We start from the raw sequence: 22,714 nt of genomic DNA on the forward strand, positions 1-22,714 counted from the left end.
TGTAGGCTACTATTAATTTTCTGCATTCTGAGCTTGGTCTGGAAACCCTGTTGAAACCAACAGACAAATAACTTGACAACATACCATAATTACTACAGTAAAATATATTCATATGGAATAGGCGGCATAAGAAGTCTTTTCAGTCAGTGTTTCGTGTCATGCAAGTACACTAATGTGGTATCATAGTCATCAAACCAACTGTTATTGTGGAAGAAACTGTATTATTGTGCTTTTTAATGAATAGTTAAATATATTCTTTAAGCAATCAATAGAGTTAAATCCAAGATTTTAAATCACTGGAAAGACAAAATTTAGATTTATTTTAAATCAGTTTAATTAATTGCACACATAATTGACAGGTGTTAGAGCTTTTACAGTTTGATTTCAGTTCAGACAGGGACAACTGATTTGCTCCTCAAATCCCACGTTGAGAACATCGTAGAGAAGGTCACTGATTTACATTTTCCTCAAATTTTTAGAGTAGCCAATAACAAAGCACTTGTGCCCGCCCACTGGAGCAACTGGACGCAATTCAAAACTTGATAAAATATTATTGTTTTTTATTGGCTTTTAATATGAACATATAAAAAGACACAAACAAATCAGTTACATCAAGAACTGCAAGCCACTGCCCATGCTGTCTTAAGCACTGTAACAAGAGGGGATGCCTCCATTCCCAAAAAAACCATTTCAACCTCACCTGGCTACACAGAGGACGTCTTCACCTCTGAGCTGGAAATATATTTTGTCATCAATCACCATCCATTTATATCTTAATTATAAGCAAATGTACATTTATCCACATTTCTCTAATAGATTGATCTAGGTCTCTAAAATGGAAGTCTATTCAAGAGGTTCCTTACCTTAAAAGTGTGGTCAAATTTAGGGGAACATACTACATTACGGTCTTAATATGTGAAACTGTCAACTGCAGCACTGACTATTCTTTTCTTTGTTTTAAATCTAAAGAAAAGGGAAAAAAGTTGGGCGTATCATGAAAAGATGAAGGAAGACCATGTCGACTCAAAGGCGAACCTAAAATTACAAGCAATTTGAACCTTCCTGGCAATATTCTTCTGTTGAGACATTCCCAAGCACAGATAGGATACAGTACTGAGTATTCAAGTCAGAATTCAGGATTAGTAGGAAACAAAAACCTTTAAAATGGCCACTATTGAGCTTAGTGCAGTGATTTTCTCTGGAATCTTGGAGGACAAGAGAAAAAAAAAAAGTCCTTTCGCTATTTATCAATATTCGTTTATGTAATTAAAGTACATCTGAATTTCCAGATCAGAGATCTGACTGCTTTACATGACCTGAAGGTAATGCTGGAACCTGGTTCGAGAGTCAAGTCAAGACTGAGAAGAAAATGTAAAGACAAGTAGAACTAACACGTCATCCCTGAGTCCTCCTCAACAGATCAGCCGCCTGGATGTGCCATTTGTTTGGTCGTTTAGCGCAAGTTCTCTTTCTTTCGAGGTTTAGGTCAAGTCTGTATAGTCCAGACTAAGCGCCCAAGTGGCTAATATTGCGCATACACCAGCAGGCCGTGAGAGGACACAGCGTTATAAGCAACATGCTGGAAACTTGTGAAATTGCTGCGAAATGTCTCAAAATGCACAAATGCAATTCAAATAAAAGTGGCAAAAACTGTTAAATCAATAAATACTCATTCTGACAACAAACGAAGGAACATTTAAGAACCGCGCATGTCTCCAAGTCCACAAAACGCTCCGCAAATTTGAACACCTCCACAGCCGGTTGAAATGAACACACACACACAACCTCCATACAATGGGCTCAAACAAATCAGCCATTAGTTTAAAATGAAAAAAAAAGGGGAAAACTGTAAAGTGGTGTGAACTGAAAAGATCAGGTTTTAAAATAAATGTAAGGTATCATGCCAATAACATCTGCTCCCCTGCTAGATAAACCTAGTACACTACAGTCATGTCTAGAAGAAAAAGAAAACAACGTATTGTCGTCTCCTCAACCTGATTTATCAGTCTGCCTTGCCTATGTAGAATTTCTCAAGTCGTGACATTAGCAGCCATGTGCAGACCAAAACAACTGAAAGAAACCAATAAAATGACATCTAGACCTGCAATTTTCCTATTAAATGATCAGAAATAATACATTGTCATTATTACATTAGATATCATACAATATTTACTCGCTGACTAGCATCTCAAAAGGACAGTTGTCGTCAAACCTTCATTCCCTCTGAATGAAGTGTCGATCTGCGCACCGCATTCAGTTTAGTTCACGCTAGTTGACTGACAGACTTGACCGGAAACTCGTTGCTAGAGTCAGAATCATTTTTAATATGATGCCTAAATGGGCAAGCACAAAATAATAATTAATGTTTGATGCCTCTCCAGTGTTGCTGTACAAGAAAAACAAAAGGGATTGAAAACAAAACTAGAAGAAAAAATAAATTCATTCAACACCCTTTTCAATAACCCTCTGGTCAAGCCCGCTGTTAGACTGAGGTAGGTTGTCAACTTCTGTGGACAAATTAAAAACAAAAATGAGAGAAATTTGAGGAAATTCTTCAGTAATGTCTCCAAATCACATTGAAACGAACAGCTAATATATAAACATCTTATGTCGAGGACTAACAGAAAACACCTCTGAATAGATTGCAAATGGTTGGATGATCTCGACCAAAGGAATGAACTTTTTTGAGATACGGTGGCTTTTCTCATATTTTGAAAAAACAGGCAAGATCTTAAATTTCCCAGGATGTTTAAACCTGTCAGAACACAAAGTGGAGAGGAAATCGAGGACAATAGAGCAGAATTGAAGGTGGTGTTACTCTTCCATGGTCTTTAAAGGGAGAATCGATATTAGGATGCAGTGAATGACTGGGAATGGCTTTACGGGGCATCTACGAGTTTGTCACGCCTGACTGCTCCAGAAGTCAGCAGCGCATGAGTTTGCGTGTCTGTGTGCGTGCATGAGTGTGTATGCATTCGGGAGAGGATACAGGGACACGTTTCTTGAATTTCCAAGGCTTAGATCCCATCTACACACCCCCACCCCCACCCCCCACAAGTCTAAGTGTCCATCCGGTCTCAGTATGCGGTGACCAGGTCTTTGTCATAATCGTATCTGCCTCGTTTGGGGGCGGGGCTGTCCTGGCTGTCGTCCGTGTCCTCGCTGTCCTCGGCCCCACCCCCTCCTTCTTCCTCTGACGAGTCGTCCAGAGTCAGGTCCACCACGGCTCCGCCTCCCGACCCGGCACTGGTGCCGCCGGTTCCTGCCGACGCGCCTCCCGATCCAGACTTCCCAGACTGGTTTGTGCTGCTATGTGCTGGAGAGTGGCCGTTCGCCTCAGGAACACCTTAGACGAGAGTTAAGTCCCGTTAGATATTTAGCGTTGCTCAAAAATGCACCATACGCAAGTTAAATGTATGGACCCTTTTCACAGACTGATGTTGTGTTATTAACATCAAGTTCTAGCAACGTTTTTTTTTTTATTATCATTTTTTTAAGTACATTTACAACACTTTGTTATATTCTTTCAGCATTAAATTACAGAAAACTAGTTAATGTCCCCCTGTAGTCAATAGACAAACACCAGCGATTTCAAAGCGTGTTTTTGAGACTGTCTTTGGTTCACTGCAGTTTTAAGGAGAAAATACTCAGCTATGACGTTGACTTATGACTTTGCACATGATTTGTCTTAAAGAATATTAAAAATACCACATAGAAATATAAACAACATTAAAAGCTTGATTTTCACCACAGGGGGACTTTAAGGGTGTTGCATGGATGTTTCTATTCAGGTGCTAAGAAACCGTATGTAATATTAACTCATCTATATATCTAAATATATCTATAAAAATATCTATCTATCTATATTAACACGTGCCAACCAACCAAATGCGGTTGCATTTCAGCAGTGGTATGTAACGCAGTCACTCCCACTAGCCACTTTGGCGGGTTGAATTTTACATAAAATATGCATTTTTCATTTGTAGTCTTTTAAAAAGGCATCTGAAATGATAAAGTGCAATATAGTGTTGTCAAAAATATCGATTTTTCAAGCTGACACACAAAACCGCCTCCCCTCACACTTGTTTCATTTGCTCCGGATGAATATTGTTGGTGTTACAGGGTTTTAATTTCGGCATGGGATTGCACATAATTTTACTTATTCTCACAGATTTTGTGCTCACACCCAAAGTGCGCAGACATAAAGACGCCTCTCAGTGCTTAAACAGTCAAATACACAGAAAATAATGTCAAAATGCAGGTCATGGCGAGTATTCACGTCTTTCTTATAGTATTCGGTCTTTCAACAGTATAATGGATCCGTGCGTCAGGTCTTAAAGTGACAGCAGCCAAATATATCTGCTGCCAAATTATGAGATAATATTACAAATATCTATATGTAAGTTTTTTCCCATGGTATAGATTCAAATATAGATATAGATCAAAATTGTGGCCAGTGAAAATGCTGAGTGGCTAGTGAGTAAAAAAGTTAATGTCAAGCCCTGTATGTATGTATGTGTATGTATATATGTATATGTATATATATATATATATATATATATATATATATATATATATATATATATATATATATATATATATATATATATATATATATATATATGTGTAGGAATGCAAACACTATATTTGTTGACCACTACAGAAGTGTACCCAACTATGACTTCCATTTCTGAGAACACCGGAAATGTGAAAAAGGTCCATTGTAAATGCCATTTCAGAGGACAGAAAACCTTCTTACATATATCTACCACTGGATAGTCGGGCGAGCGACTGCTTTCCCGGTCTCGATCCTTCTCTTTGTCGTCCCTGATTGGCCTCCATGAGCCGTCAGTCAAATACTCAATCTCCTCCACATCCTCTGGCGTCTCTTTAAGGATCTCGGACAGCAACCTGAAACGGGTCACATTAAGGTGAGTTTTACCGCCAGAACCAGCCAGAAGCGAGGAGTTGGATAGAGTGCAATTACCCGTCAATAGTAAGAAGCTCAAATGGAGCAGGTTTGTCGCATACAGGGCAGGTCCATGTGGGTTTCTTTTCATTCATTTGCAGGAAGAAGACAGCGTCGAAACACTGCAGATGGGCGCAGGTGAGCACTCGACACGGCACTCCAAGTCTCATCTTCACCAGCTGCGTTAAAAAGACACTTAATAAATCCACTAACATTGGCACACAGATTGCATATAAAAAGACATAAACAGGACACTTACAGGGCAGATGAGGGACACTCGCAGTCCCGTAGTGGCGATCTCACTCTCAGGATCAAAGCGCAGCTTGTCCTGAACTGTGTACAATCCAAACAGTTTCAATAAAATAGTGATGCCATGTAATATTGATGCATCATTACTTCAGTCTTCAGTGTCACATGATCCTTCAGAAATCATTCTAATGTTCTGATTTGATGTTACATAAAAAACATTTATCATCAATGTTGAAGAAAATAAAAAATATGATAAAAAAATATTATTTGATGAATAGAAAAGTTCAAATGAACAGCATTTATTTGAAATATAATTATTTTGTAACATAATAAAAGTCTTCACTATCATTTTAATGCACTTGCTGAATGATAGTATACGTATTTGAAAAAAATATTACTGACCAAAAATCAAAAAAGGTTATAAATGCAATGAAAACTTTTTTGTTGAGATTAATTATAATAAGTCTGATGATATATTTAAAAAAAAAAAAAAAAAAAAAAATGTAAAACATAAAATAAAATTTAGAAGGTACAATTAGTCCAATACAAGAAAGAAAAAAAAATCCAATAATCTAAAAGGTACAGGTTCAAAGTTGCAATATTTAAAGCTGCAGTCTGTAGTTTTTCATCTTTGTCACCATCTCTGTTCGCAATCTGCAATTGCAGTTATTCGCGGAATTATCAACCTTACGTGGGTTGTGCCTCGGCACTAGGCTGGTTAAAACCAGACCCTTCTCAGTTGAAACTGAGTGTAGGGTCTGGAGAAGCTATGTAGACAAATCATTTCCAAAGGGGCGTCACCAACCGACGTAGCTCAAATTCCGACCCTTCGCAGGGAGCTTGATTGACAGGTGATCTGACCAATCATACTTCGCCATCCGCCATTTTGTCCGACAAAGCAGTCAGGAGAGTAGATTAACATAGGAGGATTTGAACTTGAAAAACGGAGTGTACTGACGCCTTACCGTGGTTAAACCAACATTCCTTCTTATGTTTGTTCATGTTTATTTGAGGCTATAAATTAACTAGAAGGAAGAGATGATCGGTTCACAAGAACAGCTTTAACTGATGCTCTACAGCGATCTGTCACGGCACATTAAAGAGCAACAAAACGGTATTTATTGTTTAAATTTCTTTTAAAAAATTACCAAATTTGAAAGCTGAGACTTTGTTTAATATGTTTAATATCAAACGTAACCGAAAAGTAGCCTGCTCTGTCCTGTCTGCCAGCGTGTTGTCAGTCTCCTCTCTGCTCCGCAATGTATTTTTCACTGCGTGAGAACTCCTTCGGCGTCGCTGCGCTGTCGTCATCTTGTAAATCCCTCCCCAAACGTTTCTGATTGGTGCCGCGATTTCGGCGGCACAGAAATGAGTTTGAATGGGCTCTTCTCCAGACTATCCTGGAGAGAGAATTAAAATTTGCCGGAAGTAGTCTGGGTTTTCCCAGGCTACCTCGGCACGGCACAGTACGGATAAATCCAATGTTTTGAGGAGAATGTGCGGCTGTCAGTCGCCGTGACGGTGTGGATACTGTCATTCGCAATCGCAGATTCTACTTTTTGGATGTATGACCAACATAAGAATTTTCACCGGAAAATGTAATCTGAACAAATAAGTAACATCCACTTTTGTTCTGACCAACTAAGGGGAAAAAAGCATTGCAGTAAATCGCGCTGATTAAATCTAACGATCACTTATCATATCACGTCAAACCGTGCAAATTATACTTTGTTCTCAAATTGTTAATGTTAAAAACATCAGCATTGCGTGACTACATTTAATGCCCTTCTGATATTTATCCTTGTTTTCGCATGGGCCGGTTGCCTTCTCTTTTTTTCTGTAGCCACTCCGAAGTCTTTTGTGTTTTACAACGGGTGAATCTCCAGTTGTCACTGGTGATTGTCGTTTGAACCTTTCTGGATCCGCCATCAAATTGATAAGTTGAATTATATCAAGTGCTGTGAGAAAAGGCTATAAATCTCCACCTCCAACATCCTAGCCGAGACTCCTTCTTTATGTGTACAGATGTGACGTAATGACACAAAGACATGCTCGAATTTCCCACGGAAATCCACCAGTACCACTGGAATTAAAAACATTATTACAAGCTTACCGTTTGGAATCGAGCTAAGGCAAGCAGATAGTCTTGAACACTGGCTGGTTATGTGCTTGCTGAAACATTTATTTTGGATAATTTTTAACCCAAAAAAGTTACGGACTGCAGCTTTAAGTACAGTACAGTTTGATTTCAAAACATTTGCTTTTTTAAAACATATTTCATGTCAGGGTTTCAAGCGTAACCTCTGATCATGATGCAATATGTTTGGTCAAGGCTACGAAACTTACTGCGTTCGCGACAACGATCGGGACTCTCAACTGAGCAATGTTTCAGCTGGTTGAAGAGCTCTCCAGATGTGAACACCCTCACCAGATACACTGCCACAGAGTACCGCTGCATCCAAAACAGAGGTTAGCAACAACACAATCAACTGTGCAAAACCAAGCATCCTTAACATGTTCATTCACAAATATGGATATAAGAAAACAGCTCTTTGTGTCAAGTCTCTGTACCTTTCCAAAGTTGCCCCATGTGATGGTGACTCTGTTAGTGACTGTGGAGAGGTGTAACCAGGGCGTGATGTTGACGGGTCGACAGGGCCGACGCGGCTCAACACCCGGTTTATTGGAAGGATAGTAACCCTGAACAAAAATAAATAAAATGTAATTTACAGTAACAAGATTTAAAGCATTCTAAGAAACAAAAATAACACACAAAAAAGTTATTTATATACAGTGGTTTAGATTTACGATCATCTTCCCTGACAAACACTTACCGGTACATGACAGTAGGACTGATTCACTTTCACAGCAATATTGGGAGGATACTGGTCCTCCTGAACACCGATTGAGTCTGTGTAGCAGATTCTAGGAGAAAAAAAGGGCATGTCAGCATGCAGAAAATGACCAAAACTTGACCAACCAACAAGATGTAGCTGAATGACGTACCTGAGAACCACCTGAACTGATTTCATCCCTGGGCGAAGTTCACTGTGCAGGCACAACACATTTTTTTATGAGTAAATACAATTAAAGACAAAGATACTGTATTTTAAGTAAACAAGAAAATACATCAACCATGTAGACTCATTGGCTGATATTTGGCCATTTTGAGATTATCAACATTAATCAATAATTATGGCCACTGAATAATGTATAATATTATATAGTAAATGGGAGTTTAATTTCCCCAATACTGCTTGTCATTTTGTAATATGTTCTGGGGAAAATTGGTGGAATTGTGTCTGTTTAAACATTGTAAAATTAAATAAATAAAAAACACTCTACCAGAGAGTATAAAATAAAATGCAATAAAAAAGTAATGTTATTTATTATGCTATTAATTTATATCTGTACGATTTCCATTTGTTACTGCAAATTAAAAAGAGACATTTTTTCTTGTACAGAATTTAAAGACAAATTTAAATATTATTCTGGCACACTAAAAATACAATTTATAATTTTACCATTAAGCCAGGAATAACTGTAGATAAATGTAGCAAAAATAAATAAATAAAAGCATGCAGGGAAGATGTGTTGAAACTTGTGAACAATGGGTGTCTGTGACAATCTGCTCTGCACACTAATAATCCACACTCATTTTCTATTATTAAATTCCATTACGTATATACCCTAATATCCTAAATTGTTATTGGTCATCGGTTGATTGCTAAATAAAGCCACCAGTTTGACTGCACTTCTTACCTGGAGTTCCGGATCTGTTCCACTTGGCTTGTTGTTAATTCAAAAACACATTGACTCTCTTGCAGCTTCTCACTGTTCTGAGCGACTGCAAAGAGTGAAAAACTCAGAATTATCTCGCTGGCTGCCTTCATCATCGGCTAGGCACACCTCTTAAAATTGGCCTATTATTTATTCATGATAATGGCACTCACTTAGTTCTGTCGGTGGCAGCAGCGTTTCTAGGTTGTGGTAGAATGGCAGGGGCACCAGTTTGACTTCGGCCGCAGGAGGCGGCACCGGTTTGGGGATGCCGTTGAGGTAGTCTGTTCCCTGGGCCGTGCCTCTGGGCGAGGTGTTGAGGGCAGGGTAGGTTACGGGCACCGATTCCGGGCGTCGGGCAGCCAGCCAGGCCGAGGCTTTGGGGAAGCGCGTCTCGTAGAGCTGTCGGACGTTCTTTAGCAGCTCTGGACTGTACTCGGTTTGCACAAGCCGAAGAGCTCTTCCCACTAAATCCTGCTTCAAACCGCTTTTACTGCGGCCCATGGAGGCCAGCAGTGTCTGCAGATCAGACACCCGGAAACTCTTCACCATGTTCTGACGAGAATGAGAAAGGATTAAAAAAAAAAACACTGTTGTTAGTGAGGTGTGCGGCATATAGTTCAATATCTGTTGTAAAGGTTGTGGGTTCGATTCCCAAAAGGGAACAATGCCCTTGAGTGAAGGCCTGTCGAATGTTCTGTGAATATTCGGTCCGATTTTTGCATACGATTTGTCCGTGGCAGACAGGCTGAATGAGCATGCAAATTCACTCTCTGACACTAGGTGGCGTAAGACAAAAGTGGTTACCCCGGTACACTAAGCAGTGCTGAGCAACTTTCTGTTTTATGTAACAGCAGCAGCTCTTGGCATGTGACCAAAAGCTTGAATCATATTAGCTGGTCAGTTTTCTTCGCATTGCGATGAAAAAAAAAAGTAAAAAGAAAAAAACATTGCATTGACAGCATGTGAATGATGGTCTGAACAGACACGTTACCAACCATTTATCGCATTGAATTTACGCAACGATATTACTTTTGTTGTGAACGGGCCTAAAGACACGTAACCTCAGGTCAAAGTTTTTCAAGTTGCTTTAGATTAAAGCATCTACTAAAATTTCATATTTGCTAAAACTTTACATTACTTTTTATAAAGTTGTTTATAGAAAATAAACATTGTTTTGACTTTTTCAATTCATTACAAAAACATTCCTTAAGCTTCTAAATGGCCTCGCTCTCTAGTAATCTACCATGACTGAACCCATGCAGGCCGATGACACTCTCCATATAAACATTACACACAACTCAACTCTGAAAAACAGGTAAAACAATGGGCATATTTGTAATCATCATGTAGTAATGAATATCAGCATGGATGCGAATATCTGCTGATATACAGTAGTAAAGAGATACAGCACAAATGAAAATGATACATCTTGTCAAGCTACCCACATGCATCAATTGTGCATGTGACTATACACCCATACATTAATAAGCACCACTGCAAAGTAGTTGCAAACTAATATCCACTTTAGTTGCTTTTTAAAACTACATGGCCGTATTATCTGAACTAAGAAAAGCTAGGGTCTGTTTTGTTATGTATTGTGCAGACTAATCATTCATTTCCACAAGCAGCGCGCCCCCGCGCGCGCGCACAGGAACACTAGCTGTGTCTAAAAGCCTGGTGAACTGTCTACCCAGACTGCTTTTTGGGAATCAAATGAACATTCAGAACGTGCAAAAATTCGAATCGAACGTTAGAACGAGCCAAATATGCCGGCTACATAGACAGCTTACTGGGTTTTAAGACACAACCATTCACATTGCACACATACAAATTGCCAAAGCACTTTACAGACTGCCACTTGTCCTGTGTGAGCACAAAATATCATATTATAAAATTAAACTCAAGTTGTTTTAATAGGCACCGCCTCTGACTCAAATGGCTCATTTTACTGACACTATTTTTACAAATCTCATCTACTCACCATCGCTTCTACCAGTTCGGCCGCCATCTTCGCACAGCAGCCCCGCGAGAGCCTGAAGCGAAAGGCAGCAGCTGGCCAATGAGAAGCCGAGAAGGCGTTCGATGACCGCCGCCGGTGTCCAATCAGCACGGCGGACTGTCCATAAGTAGGCGGGGTCGTTTGCGAAGAGGCGTGACAGCGAGCTTTAAAAGGGACAGTGTAGTCAAAAAAAGAAAACTTGAAGCAAGGTCTACCCTTTCTGATAGGCCTCTAGTGCTTGTAAACCTACCCACCGTCGCCTGAACTACACTGTCTGATTTGCCCACTTTAATAGTCTGGTGTTAGAGCGAAAGCACATTGCATTTTGCATTCAGATGTGATGTGAGAGGTGGGTTTCCCGAGACAAGTGGAAGAGGAGCGCATGGCTCCATCCGATCCATTCCGCATGGAAAAATCCATTTCATGAGTTTCAAAAAGCCGTGATGTTGAGGACTGAATGCTTTGTGTAATTTCAGCCATAAAATGACTATAGAAGCACTCTAAAACTACTCATAAATATATTCACAAGCGCATCGCGTTTACAGTGGATTGTGGAATACAATACAACGAGCATACTTGCTCATTGAGGACAATTGGGTAGACTAGTCTGGAAAATCCACACGAGACTGAATCCAGAATCCTCAGGAAACTCCATCCCGTGGTTCTCTTTATTGTATGTGGTGGGGGAGGGGAAGCATAGAATGTTTGAGAACAATTTGCTGAGGTAAATATAATGCGTGATGAGCAGAACTAGAACAAATCAGGTATGTTTACATTGTTCCTTACAGACGTGAAAAAAAACCGAAATACAAATTTACATATGTATTATTAGAACAAGAATACCTGTTCTCAAGGCATACACTCGTACTATTTTGAAATAAAAGGGAAAGTTCAGCCTGCTACTTATTCAACTTAATGATTCTCCAAACCCGTATTCTGTGGAACACAAATAAAGTTGTTAGGCAGAATTACAGCCTCATTAACCTTTCACTTTCGTTGTACTGAAAACATACAAAGAAAATTAATGGTGACTGAGGCTGTCTATAACTTTTTGTGTGTTTTAATGAGGAAAAAGGTCGGGTTTTATACAACACAAAGGTGAGTAAAAAGATGACGGAAATTTTATTATTGGTTAACTTAATGGTATGTTTAATCCTCTGTCCTAGCAGAGGATGGCGCTGCTGTCAATGTTTTGCCTCTTTTAAAAGCTGTCTCTTTAAATGAGTGGTTTTGAAGAACTTCAAGAACTTGCGTGTAATAAGATACATAAATAAAACTAATTTAGGGTGACAATCTCGGTCAGTTTGCGGAACCACAAGCCAGGAAAACATGAAATAAAATCAGGTTTGGCTCAATTAATGAACCAGTTGCAAAAGTCACCCCAGGGTTATTTATTTATGACATTGATCTGCAAAGCTGACAGTGATTCGTCTAGTCCACCTGTTCTCCCACAAAATGACTCACTTCCCATGAGAAGAACTTCAGAATGTTCTTTAGAAGATCTATTAGTTTCTTTTTGTGGCATTCAGGCAGGTAGCATTTAGCCTAGTAATTATATTCTTTTCAGTAAAGTTTATTTTAATATAATTGTAATAACTGTTCTGTTAAATGGTTGTATGTGAATAGAAAAAAACAATTTGTTTTCTAGAACCTCGACATTAACATTCAACGGAACTGTCTTTGTGAGTTCGAATTGTCACATATTAAAAGCGTAGAAAAGACTAATTACTTAGTGCAGCTCTTTGAATCTTTTCTATTCTTTATCTGTATGTGTATTATAAGAGTCTGACATTACAGGACTGCATATAGCACATGGAAGTGTGTGTGTGTGTGTGTGTGTGTGTGTGTGTGTGTGTGTGTGTGTGTGTGTGTGTGTGTGTGTGTGTGCAGTTATTTTAAGTCAAATATGCACATGAGTCATATAGGGATATGCTGTAGTCCACGTTCAAATGCTCCAACTCTCCTATACCTTTTGAGTGAAGGCATCACTCATTCACATCCCAGTAATATCATTGTCCACTCCAGTGTCAGGTCAACAACAGACAAACAACCACACTAACAGAGGCTTTAACAGGAACACAGTTTCACATGTAATCCAATAACTACCTTGAAAGACCTATAATGAACTAATTGACAAAGTCTTTTAGGGCACTCATTTGGATAATCTGAAACCAATACAACATGCTTGTTCACATATAGACCTCTGGTAAAAAGTTTTATTATGCAAAATAAGAATCTTGGTGCAGATGTTGACCCAGTTCAACACTTTTTATTAAATAAAATAAAACAAATACAAATAAATGTCAGAAAAAAAAGATAGTATTTTATTTATACTTAAACTGAAACCAATAATGAGATACTTCACAATCCCATCTCACTTCTGTTATGTGCTGCACTGTTATGCAATGTCCTGTGGACTGTGAGACTTAAATCTCAAAACAGTTTGTCAAATTAGCACCAGGGCCTATAAGAGCCACACTTATGCATTCTATTTTAAACAATATTTACATTTGTTCATTCAGTAGGTACTTTATAATATATTTTATGTTTAAGTTTTTATATTAGTAGATAAAAAGATACACTTTTATATTTTAAAATGTATTTTATGCTGACACCAGCAACGGCAAGGTCATGGGTTCGATTCCCAGGGTAAGCATGCGAAAATATGAAAGAAAGAAAATATACTTTAAGTGCAGTGTGTCACTTTGGATAAAAGTGTCTACCTAAAGCATAATGTGAATGTGAAATTTTATTGGAAATGCTCTCTGAAAATGAAACTTCAATGTATGGAATTAAATTAAAAGGTTGCATCAAATGCGTCACAGTAAATGCATACTGTATATTAGGCTACTTCAACTGTTAACTGTTGATTGAACACAACAACAAAAAGTCATAAATAAAGATACTGTTATACAATTTTTAACATTCATATTGACATTAGTGCATGAAAGCGGATTTTAAAACTGTTTAGTTACAGTAATGAAATATACAGAATGCTTTTGTTTTGGTCCTAAAGACTTGACCCAAACAGGATAAACACACCCAGAGGTCATGTTGTACCACTGCAGGCACCACCCGAGACAATTTGTGTACATTAATCTGTGTAATCTCTCGTAATTACAAAGATTTGCTTGGGTTAATAAAAAATAATCCCCCTCAATTAGACCCCCTGCCTCTAACTCTCTTGTACCCCACATTGCTTCTAATTACGTGGTTAAATATGCAGAGCATTTAAATTAAGTGGCGTTAACTCTCTGGTCATTGTGAGAGAAGTCTATCTAGAAGGAGGCTTTCTTGGAAGATTCGGAACTGGTGTTGTTGTTCGGTCTGAACAGGTGGCTAAGCGAACAAACACGCAACTTAACGAACGTATTTACCTGTTTACTCGGTTTACGCATGCCTCGGAGACTGACGTCACATCTGTTACCGAATTAATTGTTTGTTGGACTAATCTTTAACTGCGCTTCTTGAAAAGACAGTCGAACCAGGACAAAATGTTAGTGGGTTTCAAAAATTGAATTTTCAACCACTAAGCGACAGAGATCCAACAATACAGAAATGGAGGACAACACATGCCGCAGCAATCGAGAACAACTGGGACTTCAGTTCACCATTGACTACCTATTGTACAATAAGGGACGCAACACTGAGAGAGTAGAACCAGAGCACAATGTCCCTCCATCTGAATGTCTTCAAACCACAGTCGACGAAACCGAACAAAAAACTCTCTCAGAACAGGATAGCGAAAAATCGGAGGACCAGGAAAACGAAGATAACGAATGTGAAGAGGAACACGAGAAGGCGAGTGAGAAGAGTGAAGGAACGGATGAGAAGCCAGCGCAGTCTTACATTGCCCTCATTTCCATGGCCATCTTGGATTCAGAAGAAAAGAAACTCCTGCTGTGTGATATTTACCAGTGGATCATGGATCACTATCCTTACTTCAAAAGCAAGGTATTGTACCTTTAAAAGCAACTAAGCTCCCTCAAAAAGTTTGTCTGCAAATGTTAGGCAATTTTGCGAATCTCTTGAAAAGTCAAACATATACGATCAATAAGTTATGACATTTGTTTTTACATTGCTTTAACTCATCAAAAATAAGTTATACAAGATTAAACTCATTTTAAAGTCAGTTTAATGTAATTTGAGTTGAACTGACTTAAACATCCAAGTTGATTTTACTTAAGAAATTTAAGGCAGCAGCTTTTTTTTTTACACTGCACTACTTCACATTTGTAATCATTACAAAAAAAAATTCTAATAAGTGCTGAGGAAGTCTACAAACCGTAATCCTGTTGTTTACAAACTGCATTTGGCAAAGCACTTCTTTAAAAGACCTACAACACAAAGACAAGGAAACACAAACCACAGCAAAATATTATGAACTGGGTTCTGATTTGACTATCTAACAAAGTTAGATCTTCATCTGTTAAACCTAGTTTGAATCCCATGATCTGCCAAAGACTTACATTCAGATTTTTATTGTTAAAACCAAAAGATTCGACTCCAAGTGAATTTTCACATATTTTGGCCAGTGACAGGTAATTCTTAAATTGTACTCTCCCTCCGCAATTTCTTGATAATAATTTATACACTGACCATTTTGTTTATAGACCTTTCATACTCAGAGGTCCAAGTATCATCTTTGACTTTCATATGAGCCATAATTCACATTCTCTACTCTTTAAACAGGACAAGAACTGGAGAAACAGCGTCAGACACAACCTCTCTTTAAACGAGTGCTTCATCAAAGCCGGCCGCAGTGACAACGGCAAGGGCCATTTCTGGGCTATTCATCCAGCCAACTTTCAAGACTTCTCTAATGGGGACTACCACCGGCGTCGAGCCCGGAGGAGGATCCGCAGAGTAACGGGACAGCTGCCCTTCGCTCTACCTGCGCATTACCAAACCCTCGGCCGCCTGAAACGGACACCGTGTTGGTGTTGCCCACCATCCCATCCGTTAATGATGAGCTTCTCGCCCAGAGTCTACTGGAGCTGGGCTGCACTTCAGACACATCGCACACCATCCCTTCATGGACTGATATAACCGGATCTTACCCTGAAATAATGTCTGCATGTAACAGTGTTGGAAATTAAACTGTACATATTTTCTAATCCATCTTGTATATGTGCACATTTATTTGTAAAACGAAAAACAAATAAAGTTAGATGAAAAGTATTGCATTTTCTTATTCATTGCATCCTCTTAAAGGAGTCTGTGCAAGTGGAACTTAATCACCAGCATTTGTGGCATAATGTTGATTACCACACACACACACACACACACACACACACACACACAAAAATTCAAAATCTCTTGTATTAAAAAATAAGCTAAATTCAAGGTTACATTGAGGCACTTACAATGGAAGTAAATGAGGCCATTTTTACAGGATTTAAAAACAGAAATGTCAATCTTATCATTTTATAAAAGCACTTGTTCTGTTAAAATGTGTACTATTTGAGTTGTAAAGCTGTTTAAAATTAGCATTTTTACATGTAGTACATTTTAGGGCTTATGCCATTGTGAAGTAAAATAACCTATAAAAAATAATTGAAATAACCTTACACAGAAAAGGTTAATATGTGATTTTCTTCACACTAAAAACATGTTAAAGCTCATTGTTTCGGTCTTGAAGCTAAACTTTTGAAACAGTGATATTTTAAAGGTTACAAAATGGCCCTATTCACTTAAGTGCCGTCCTGTAATCCCCCTGTAATTTGTGATAACCAACCTTACGTACTGGAATATATAAACCAAACATCCAGTAAAAAAGAAAAAAAAGTATATATATATATATATATTATTTTATTTATAACTGCATTGTGCAATTAGAGATAGAACTAATAAGGTCCATAAGGATAGTACAAAATCCTGTGCGCTTAAACAGATATAGGCAAACTGTGAAATTAGGTTAAAAAATCTTAGAGGGCAACATAACAAATGATTAAGACCAGTAATACAATAATACCATTTAATTTCTCACCAAGTGTGTTAGTGTGCGAGCATCACTTTGGTAGGACATTATGCATGGTGTAAAAAAGTGAACACATTCCTTACGGATGTGGCCACTCCAGATAATAATTAGACAGAAGAGCTCAGAAGCCAAATCTTTAGTCTAAGAGATTTCGGCAGGCTGCCCAAAGCCGACTCCGGGATAAGTACCCAGATAATCCCATAAATCGCCATGCAGTTTCGAAAAATAGGAAGCTTATCACACAGCATAATCTGGTAAGCGTTCCTCGGGTGAGGACCTACACTTCTGCTGGAGAAGAGGGAGGGAGGGATGAGTTAGCCGAGTGTGGGACGAGATGTAGCCTCAAAACTGTATTACCGTGAGCAGATCAAGAGGGTCATGAGCTAATGTTGGACATCTGGACAGAATAATTACTGGCTAAATTATGATTTCGGCTTACATCCTGACGCCTTTATGAGGTCTCTGATTCCTAAAAGCTTCAGGAAGACAGCAGTCTTGACCCACTTCACTTTTGAAAGGGTGAACTAAAGACACCATGTAGATGTAGACAGTTATTCATATAACCCTGACCCGCCTGGAGAAAAAGAGAACTCAAATTAGTGACCCTATTTATACATTTTTGCAGTCAAAATTCACATTTATTCCTGTAAAGACACCACTGCTATGAAATAAAACAGTGTGCTTTCTAATTTTAATTATTTAAATTTAATATAAAGCTAACATACTTTCTGACACTTGTTCAGAGGGGTCTTAATGATAGTGCACATTCTATATAGACTCCTAATTATATATTTAAAGCTGCAGTCTGTAGTTTTTCCTCTTTGTCGCCATCTCTGTTCGCAATCTGCAATTGCAGTTATTCGTGGAATTATCAACCTTACGTGGGTTGTGCCTCGGCACAGCACAGCGCGGATAAATCCAATGTTTTGAGGAGAATGTGCGGCTGTCAGTCACCGTGGCGGTGTGGATACTGTCATTCGCAATCACAGATTCTACTTTTTGGATGTATGACCAACATAAGAATTTTCACCGGAAAATGTAATCTGAACAAGTAACATCCACTTTTGTTCTGACCAACTAAGGGGAAAAAAGCATTGCAGTAAATCGCGCTGATTAAATCTAACGATCGCTTATCATATCACGTCAAACCGTGCAAATTATACTTTGTTCTCCAATTGTTAATGTTAACAACATCAGCATTGCGTGACTACATTTAATGCCCTTCCGATATTCATCCTTGTTTTCGCATGGGCCCGGATGCAGTCTTTTTTTTTTCGGTAGCCACTCCGAAGTCCGAAGTCTTTTGTGTTTTACATCGGGTGAATCTCCAGTTGTCACTGGTGATTGTCGTTTTAACCTTTCTGGATCCGCCATCAAATTGATAAGTTGAATTATATCAAGTGCTGTGAGAAAAGGCTATAAATCTCCACCTCCAACATCCTCACACGCAACATAGCCTACTAGCCGAGACTCCTTCTTTATGTGTACAGATGTGACGTAATGACGAAAAGACATGCTCGAATTTCCCGCAGAAATCCACCAGTACCACTGGAATTAAAAACATTATTACAAGCTTACCATTTTGAATCGAGTTAAGGCAAGCTGATAGTCTTGAACACTGGCTGGTTATGTGCTTGCTCAAAAATTTATTTTGGATAATTTTTAACCCAAAAAAGTTACGGACTGCAGCTTTAATTATATATAGTGTGTATGTATATATATATATATATATATATATACACAGGCCAAAAGTTTGGAAACATTACTATTTTTTATGTTTTTGAAAGAAGTTTCTTCTGCTCATCAAGCCTGCATTTATTTGATCAAAAATACAGAAAAAAAAGGTAATATTGTGATATATTATTACAATTTAAAATAATTGGTTTTCAATTTATTATACTTTAAATTATCATTTATTTCTGTGATGCAAAGCTGAATTTTCAGGTCAGGATGAGCTTGATGAGCAGAAGAAACTTCTTTCAAAAACATTAAAAATAGTAATGTTTCCAAACTTTTGGCCTGTACTGTATATATATACTAGTGCTGTCAATCGATTCAAAAATGAACTAATTAATCACACATTTTTATGTAATTAATCACGATTATCACACCTAACATAAAAGTTTTTAAAATATTTGTATTGTAATAATTTCACATTTAAACTCCAAATTAATGTAGAAACAATATAAAGACAGTAGCCTATATTTTATATCTATATTTTATCTATATTTTAAATATTTGTTCAATGACATATTTTTTATGAAAGACGGCCAGTATCACCGATACCAATACTGCTACTGATGTCTCTATGAAATTATTTTAGCCATTAATTATAGTCATTCAGCATTACAGAGTTGAAAGCTATACATTTTAACATTTATTAGGCTTTAAAAAAATACAACTTTTAATGTAAGTGAACTTAAAACAATTTTCTCATAAACCCATTATAATAAATGTCACATTTACCTGATGTAGGCCTACCCTTCAATACATCAGTGCTCAATTTCTATTGGCTCAGTCAGATCAGTTCAGATTTTTACTTGCCCTATAGCAAAATGCACAAAGAGTTTGTTTTTGTTATTTTTGACTCAAGTAAGGTTGTAAACAGTGCTTTTCAGGTAGGTCTAACAGGTAGGATATATACAGAAATTGAATAAAGTTATCAAACACTTCACAGTCTTCACTGCATAAATTATAAAATGAATATAGATTAATCCTAAAGCTACAAAAGTTATTCAGTCAAAAGCAGCGAGTGAGTGATTTCTTTGTTCTTTATCCTTACTGACAAAAAGCAGCCGGTTTATTAGGCTGCTGTCACTTTAAGACCCGAGGCACATCAAGTGGATCTGACACACAACCTATTTTCTCACAATGTTCATCTAGGACTTAATTGAACTCATTTAACTGTGCTTGTGAGGATACTTGACAAAACTGGCATTTTGGCAAAGTTTTGTGTGTTTTTTATAATATAGCTGTATATTATTGGAAAATATATTATTAATAATTATTATTAATTATACATATTTAATTGATCAATTAAATGTGTATTTCTATCAACCAACAAAAATAAAACATATTTAATTGAAGAAAAATTATATATAATTATCAATGTTCTCCTTTTTCATTGAAGGATAACTGAGACATAAATATCCACAATTATGGGAGAGTGGAGTGGGAACCTATCCAAGAAACAAGGGTTTTAAGCAATTATCACTGTTACAAAGCCATCTAATTAAATTTTCTGAACCAAATCTTTCTTTTCTTTGCATTAATTTGCTTAATTCCCATGAAAGGTCCTCGGCATTAAATCCTCTTGCCTTTGACAGCTTTAGGACGTTAATTCTCTTGCATATGCGTGCCTTATGTTTAGAAGATATAAGCTGTTGAACAGGTTGCAATTTGCACTCTCTCTCTCTCTCTCTCTTTTAAACACAAACTCACACAGTTTTGAGTGAATCTGTTTTCATTGCTGTTGGCTATTTTTCATTTCATTTTTGATAAAATATTACATGACTTAAGATAAAACATCACTGCTATCATGATGCGATCTCACCAGAATGGCAAAAAAGCTCACAGTGTAAACGCTCAAGCATTTTCACTCCCATCTCAACACACTGTATCACTGGTAAAGAGACACACATGCGTGTGTTACTGACCTCTGTTCATTTTCTCGTTCTAATCAACGGCCTGTCCCCTCAACCCCATTAAGCTGTGGAGGAGTGCCTGGTGTGTTGATCCCCTTAATCTAATTAGGTACATGGGAGGGGGCGGAGATTAACGCCGGAGACGTGGGCCTGATTAACGGACAGTGGGGTAAGAAGAGATGAGTCGTGGGGCAAAGGCCGATCAAAACATTCTGGCCCCGGTTTTAGTCCTATTCAGCATTCCAAAGCTGATTTGATCAAACGCCTTCACGGTGCCAAAGCTTTCTGCTACCTGGTGATTAACTGTGCAACGCAGGATCAGCACAGTTTGGTTAAGACAGACTTACCCCAGATCATCAGACATTTGAGGCTACCTAACAGTACAGATTTGGATTCTAAGGCGCAAAGGCTGATATAGACATGTTATTTTCTTTCTTTATTTATTTTTCTGGGGATATTTGCTTGGGGAGATTCTTTAAAAATATAGCTTGACTAATTGCAATCAGACTGACTGTTAGGGTGAAAGTATCATTATCTTTGCACGACCTTTCTGCTTTGTTTGTTTTTTAGCAAGCTATACACAATCTAAACACTAGGTGGCACAATACGCTCATTGTACTCACAGGATTTATTTATCCATTTTATTTTTAAAGAAAGAGCAGACGCAGCTATTTTTAACTTAAAAGTGCAAGACTTCTGGTGTCAGCCGCTTCTAGGCTATTTATTTTAGCTTCTAAAACAGTCCGTTATGCTGCTTGACGTCGCAAACTGGCATTTGTTAACATATTATCATAATCATAAACACACTGGTTTGCAGCGCGAAAATCTCGCACATTCACAGAAAATAGCGTACGTCCCCGTTTTCAGCGGCATCCGCCGTAAAAAGCTCCTATCACTTATAATTTTCTACAGCTTATGAAGTTTTTTGTCTACTGAAATTTCTCTGTAAGATATTTTTGCAGTGTTTCGTCAGCAGAACGACCCAAAAAACACATTAAATAACAGAGCAACCCACTAAAGAGATGTATGCTATGTCTATCCCTCACAGCCTCGCTTTCTTACCGTTAAAAATCGGTAGCCTACCCTAACCCAAAAATGGCGCTGCTGTGAATAAGGTCTACAACTATATGGACACAAGAACACCATATAGTTGTGGGAGTTTCATTTCAATTAATTAAATTTCGTTTGAATTCTTTTGAATTTCATTTCAAAACCAATCCTCCACATTGTATTTAAGTCTCAGCCAAGGGAAAACTTTTGGCCATAGACTAGTGTAGCCAATTTGATATGCTATCTGAACCTGAAAAAAAAAGATGAAATCACTGAATGAAAACCATATGATAGAATATGCTAATATTTACAGTCTAATAATATGTGTTTAGCAAAAGAAATAGCAACCAATGACCTTCTGATTCAGTTTTCAACCTAAACCAGCTGGTTTTGTCCAGCAGGGGGATCCTAAACCCACAAAACCACTCGGCGATGAAACAAAGAGGACCTTGGAAAGCATCATGATCTCCCCTTTACCTCCCTATCTTCATCTATCTCCAGTGGTTTCCATGGTGACAACTCTTAGACCTGCCTGCCAGTGATCTTTTCTGACCCCTGAGGGTAACCTTTGGCCTGAGGGGTCATGGCCAGGGTCAAGAGGTCAGAAGTGGCCAGAGGGCAATAAAAAGCACTTCTATGATTGGCTCTCTTACCAGCCTACATATTTTAATTCTGAGGCTTAAGCACAGGCCTCGTCCCTCAATTCTGCAGATGAGAAGACTGTAGCTTCCCACAAATAGATGGACACCTTGCAAGAAACTCAGTCCGACATCGTGAGCACTTGATTACTCACTATGTGAGGCGTATGAATGCATCGGAACACTCTTGTGAAAACAGAAAACGTAGCATCGATCATATTCCCTCTGCGTGAATGTGTGGGTGTGTGTTTGTATGAAACTTCTTGTTAAGAGCTACGGTATCTGCTTTGCATCACCAAGCGGCCTATTCATTTCTTTCACACCTCGTTCTTTATCAGTTGAAGAGAAACGGCAATGAAGTGCTTTTAAAGACGATAATGCGTCTCCTTCCTCTGCCTTGCA

General features: G+C 38.1%; 2 protein-coding genes across 2 annotated transcripts; one reads left to right on the forward strand and one right to left on the reverse strand.

Moving 5' to 3' along the window:
* Window positions 1-543: 543 nt before the first annotated feature.
* On the reverse strand, window positions 544-11,158 carry pias4a (protein inhibitor of activated STAT, 4a). The gene is made up of 11 exons (XM_081385198.1): window positions 10,983-11,158; window positions 9,172-9,553; window positions 8,981-9,065; window positions 8,225-8,266; window positions 8,053-8,143; window positions 7,790-7,918; window positions 7,565-7,670; window positions 5,229-5,302; window positions 4,988-5,148; window positions 4,760-4,911; window positions 544-3,346 (listed from the first exon to the last, which is right to left on the reverse strand). The coding sequence occupies exons 1-11, from the start codon at window positions 11,007-11,009 to the stop codon at window positions 3,078-3,080; spliced, it is 1,518 nt and encodes a 505-aa protein (XP_081241324.1). The 5' UTR covers window positions 11,010-11,158; the 3' UTR covers window positions 544-3,077.
* A 2,494-nt stretch (window positions 11,159-13,652) lies between these two features.
* On the forward strand, window positions 13,653-16,174 carry foxq2 (forkhead box Q2). Its single transcript, XM_081385201.1, has 2 exons — window positions 13,653-14,954; window positions 15,693-16,174. The coding sequence occupies exons 1-2, from the start codon at window positions 14,559-14,561 to the stop codon at window positions 16,047-16,049; spliced, it is 753 nt and encodes a 250-aa protein (XP_081241327.1). The 5' UTR covers window positions 13,653-14,558; the 3' UTR covers window positions 16,050-16,174.
* The last annotated feature ends 6,540 nt before the right edge of the window (window positions 16,175-22,714 follow it).

The sequence above is a fragment of the Scardinius erythrophthalmus genome (genome assembly GCF_964197995.2).
Source record: "Scardinius erythrophthalmus genome assembly, chromosome: 14".
Lineage (NCBI taxonomy): Eukaryota > Metazoa > Chordata > Actinopteri > Cypriniformes > Leuciscidae > Scardinius > Scardinius erythrophthalmus.

Coding starts and splice junctions, on each gene's coding strand:
- pias4a (XM_081385198.1), bottom strand. CDS start 11,009: ATGGCGGCCGAACTGGTAGAAGCGATG. Junction 5,149..5,228: donor GAGTGTCCCTCATCTGCCCT/GTAAGTGTCCTG, acceptor TTTTTAACGCAG/CTGGTGAAGATGAGACTTGG. Junction 4,912..4,987: donor GAGCTTCTTACTATTGACGG/GTAATTGCACTC, acceptor GACCCGTTTCAG/GTTGCTGTCCGAGATCCTTA.
- foxq2 (XM_081385201.1), top strand. CDS start 14,559: ATGGAGGACAACACATGCCGCAGCAATCGAGAACAACTGGGACTTCAG. Junction 14,955..15,692: donor ATCCTTACTTCAAAAGCAAG/GTATTGTACCTT, acceptor CTCTTTAAACAG/GACAAGAACTGGAGAAACAG.